At 37.2% G+C, this 4,472-nt stretch overlaps 1 protein-coding gene across 1 annotated transcript; it reads right to left on the reverse strand.

Annotated features, from left to right (window-relative positions):
- Positions 1 to 383: 383 nt before the first annotated feature.
- LOC145592484 (phosphatidylinositol 4-kinase gamma 4-like) lies at positions 384 to 3,788 on the reverse strand. The gene is made up of 2 exons (XM_081648955.1): positions 1,614 to 3,788; positions 384 to 1,094 (listed from the first exon to the last, which is right to left on the reverse strand). Exons 1-2 carry the CDS (start codon positions 2,982 to 2,984, stop codon positions 720 to 722), a joined length of 1,746 nt encoding a protein of 581 aa, XP_081505081.1. The 5' UTR covers positions 2,985 to 3,788; the 3' UTR covers positions 384 to 719.
- Positions 3,789 to 4,472: the final 684 nt, after the last annotated feature.

Below are 4,472 nucleotides of genomic sequence, written 5' to 3' on the forward strand. Positions count from 1 at the left end.
CATATATAGACATAGATTTCTTCGAGTAGAAGGCACAATAAAACAAACTCGGTAGTCATAATTATGATTTGTAGTAGTAAAACGAAAACAGGTAGAAATGTTGTATATTCATGATTATCTTCCTCTCTAACAGCTTTCCATAAACATTCCATTTTGCAGAATTACCTTATTCATCATAGTCATCAATGTTAAAACTTTAAGTAAATCTGTGTATTGCTGATTGTAAATCCAAGTTAGAAACAAGATCACAGTAAAATCTATGTGCAGAGCGTCTGACAAATTCAGCATGTGATACTTCGTATTATACATTCAACTGCTCTTTATTGCAAACTGAGGAAACACCAAAAGCATGATTTCATTCAATTGGAGCTAGATCAACATAATAACTGAATCATTTTCCAGAAATACAAGGAAATAGCAAGGTTTAACTATACAAAAACCGCTGCGATTCATTACAGAAATCAGACCTTATATGTTGGATCTGATAGTTGTCTTATTTCATAATGGCATTCTTCTGTTCTCTGATACAAGTTTAAAATTTATCGCTTCAAAGACCAGAAGCAACAAATAATCTCAAGACAAATCCCACAAGGCACGGGGCAATCAGTCCCTCCAAAACTGGACTGCTAAAGCTTTCAGACTATACATAACATACAATACAATGATAATAGATACTCTGCAGTTTTACTTAAAGATGGCTATATAACACATCTCATTAGTTACTTCAGCTCAGCTAGCCGCATATCCATCACTTGGGAAACAGTTTCAAAAAAACCTTCTTCGCTCATTTCAGGAATTGACTGTCTCTGAGCTTCACTAACAATTTCTTCAATAACAGATTCCCTGGTCAGATTTTCCCGGCACATGATGTTTCCGATGGCAAAAGGGGTCAGGCCTTTCTCTGCTCCTTTCTTCAACAACATCGTGGAGATGCGTAGAGTACGAGCACACTCAATAGGTACATCCCAACCATGAAACTTCAACAAAGCAAGGTCTTGTTCAGCATCAAGTGATTTTATGTACTTAATGGTCTCCGGGGAGAAGGATTGACGGGCTTGTGGCCAGTATAGCCAATCAAATGTGCAATCCTCAAACTGCCAAAAGAAGAAGGCTTGAATTAAAAGGCTCAAACCACATTCATATAATGATGAAGTATTAGTGTGCATGCATGCTATTAAAGTACATGGCTACAGGTCAAGCAGAATATAACCAACATCAGATTTCATGTTATTAGTGCCTGTAAGATTCATATTGGCTAATGTTATTCACATAGAACAAACTATAACATGGCAGCCATAAACTTGTAAGGTGTTCATAAAGTTGTATTCCAGATTTCACGTAGTAATTTCAACTTACCATTAAAAGCACAAGATTATAATGTAAATTTTCCAAGTACTCATGGTTGTATGTTTCCTATTTCCACAATAATTATAGAAACAATGTGCGCAGTTATCATAATGTATTGTGTAAATAGCATCGGTTATGACTAACGAGAGATTGTGCATGATACAGTCAAATAAATTCTCTTTTCTTAGTCCAAGAGGGCTTTATCCTAAATAACAAACACAAGATATAGAAGCAATGAAAGCGATAGGGGGAAGAAAAAATCTTACACTGTCAGGCAGGCAGTAGCCGTGATCAATTGGAATAAGTTCAATTCGGCCATCTTCAGCATTTTTCTTATAAAGAATATTCCCAGCATGCCTATCAGCATTGGCCAACCTCAGGTCAAGGACGCTGATCTTGTGAACTTCTTCCACAGGGAAAGCTTGAGGACCAATATCCTCGCAATTACCATCATTCTCCTTGAACATTTGCAAAGATCCAATCTTCACATCATTCGATGTGCATTCAAACCCTTCTGGGTGGTTGAATCCCTTGTGCAAACACCGGACCATTGCAGTAGGAGGCACCCCAGAAAAACCTACTACATCACGAGATGATGAGCGAGGCCCATCCTTTGGATAATCTAGAAGGTAAGCAGCAACTTCTCTCAATGCACCCTCCCCGACTTTCGTTCCCCTTTTCAGCCCTTCACCATTTTCTGAGATGGGAAGGCCTTGTGGGTTATTGACAGCCATAGGCTCCTCATCAGTGGGCTTGAACACAGCTACAATCTTCTGTCCTGAGGGATCTAGCATGAAATAGGCTCCTCCAGTGCCTTCAGTGGACCTAATTGGTTGTTTACCCTTATCTAAGCCATCAAATGATGAGTTAATCAAGTCCTGTATTGCTGATGTTAATTCAATCTCAGGATTAACAATGACAGGTTCTAACAAAAAATCTCTACTAGGCGCCTTCTTAGATAAAGGACGCAGCTCACCAGATGGTTTCTTGCATTCATCACTTTTATCCCTAGGCCTAATATCCGATGCCACTACCGAAAGTTCAACATCTTTTTCAACCGGAATAGCCCTAACTTTGGCTGATCTCTTAACCAGCAAATGGATAACACCATCATTGGTCTTAGAAATGTCATTAATTAGCCTCTGATCCTTAAGCCTTTCACCTTGACAAAAGAGTTCTTGATCATTAACATCAACAAATCCCTTTCCTTCCTTAAAGATCCTTTGCTTAAGGTATCCAACATTTCGATACCTATCGACTTGCAACTCGAACTCCTTCCCACAAGCAGTGCTAACTATGATGGCTAGGAGATCAGATAGCTTAAGGACCAAATGCAACACATCCCCACCAGTGACACCATATTCCTTAACTAGGCAATCATTCCGGGCCAACTCCCTACCTCCATACACAAGTTTTTGTTTCTTAACTACAAACCCTTTACAAGTTTGGATCCTGAGTTTAACAGATGCAATCGAATCGGATTCCAAAACCCGAATAGGAATCACAGACCCGGCAACACTAAGATATACTAAAATCGACTCGTTCGAGTGCAAATCCACCCGGTTATCAGCATAACCGGGGAAATGCACCATATTTTCGTGAATGGAACTCAAAGCAATACCAGCACCAGCAGACATTGTCCTTAAATTCCCCTTAAATTGCACCCCAAGAACCCTTTTTTTTTTCTTCAGCTTTTCTCTTTTAATGAGTATATTTACAACATTAAAAGATTCTAGCCTAGATTACAAATTGAACTGGCCTAATTCCTTGAAGATTGGCCAATATAGCAAACAAAATTAAATTTAAAATACCCTATATGAAAAAAGAAGACCCTAATTCTTCAAACAAAACTATGAACAAATTTACATTTTACAGATTATTAAGAAGAGTTTTATTATATGGCCTCTTTACACACAAGGGCAAAACTAAAAATCATAAACAAAAATAGGTATAACCTTAATTGAATAAGATGGAAGGAATCTGAAGTTTTCAATTGCTAGACCCAGAAAAATCCAACCTACATTCTTATCTATTCTCCCTTCTCTTCAATCAAAAATTAATAATAAATCAAACCCAGTTGATAATCAACAACAAATCACAAAAAAATGAAGCGAAAAATTAACCAAGTAAAAAAATTTAAGCGTTTGAAAGCAGAGGAAATTAATTTTCTGGAAGAGGGAGAAAATGGATTCTTACCAGGGAAAACGGGAAGAATCGAGGAAAAAATGAAGGAGAATGAGGGGATTAAATGGGGAAAACAAGAGATACCCAGATGTCAGTCAATTAACGAACAATTGAAAAACAGGTAATTTTACCCAGATTAGGATTTGATACATTTTTGGATTGAGAATTTTTGTTGATTCCAAATTGAACGAAGTTTTCGCCGAAAATTGAGCTAAGAGAGACAGAGAAAGAGAGAGTGAGAGAGGGAGAGGAAGAGAGAGTATGGGGTAGCCGTTGGCTTTATATGTACAAATTTTGACTGACAGAAATAATGGATTTTAATTTTGGGCAACGACTAGTGTTAATTTGTTTTGCCAGGGTGATAATTAACAGCATTTATTTTGACTGGTTTAGGAGGACTCATTGACTCCATAGGTGGAGGATGTAGAGGCTAACATTTTACATCCGAATGTGCCATGGATACTATGAAATATTCGGAAAATTCTATACTTGATTTTTTTATGTCAAAATATATCGTACTAGATCCGGGTTAAAGTGGTGATTTGAGAATTTAAGACAGATTTTAGCACAATTCAATGTAAGTAGATCGATTGTGCCATGTGTGGGTGTATACTTGAGCTGAATCCATAGTGAGTGCGCTTAGTTGGATATAGTTGGGCACATGACCTATCAATTTGTGTTAACACTTTGAAATTCTTGATTAGCACTGATTTAGTATTTAAACTTCATTCAGTCCACATTAAATATTTTTGGCGCGTATAAGTATGCCAATAAGTGTTGATGTATGATGATCACATATGCCATCTCACAAATCTTGTGTATTGTTAACAAACTCCAATCCTCTTTGTGAGCATATGAATTGTATGTGCCGATAAGGTAATCAAATTTATGATGGTTTCACTTGCAGGATATAGTAATTTAATGTTGTCAGAAATGGTGAA

Source organism: Chenopodium album, chromosome 2 (genome assembly GCF_948465745.1).
Source record: "Chenopodium album chromosome 2, dcCheAlbu1.1, whole genome shotgun sequence".
Lineage (NCBI taxonomy): Eukaryota > Viridiplantae > Streptophyta > Magnoliopsida > Caryophyllales > Amaranthaceae > Chenopodium > Chenopodium album.

What these genes read in the sequence shown, in the direction of transcription:
- LOC145592484 (XM_081648955.1), bottom strand. Translation starts at nt 2,984, where the DNA reads ATGTCTGCTGGTGCTGGTATTGCTTTGAGTTCCATTCACGAAAATATG. An exon ending in GCTACTGCCTGCCTGACAGT is followed by an intron (nt 1,095 to 1,613) that starts GTAAGATTTTTT and finishes TTCTTTTGGCAG; the next exon opens with TTTGAGGATTGCACATTTGA.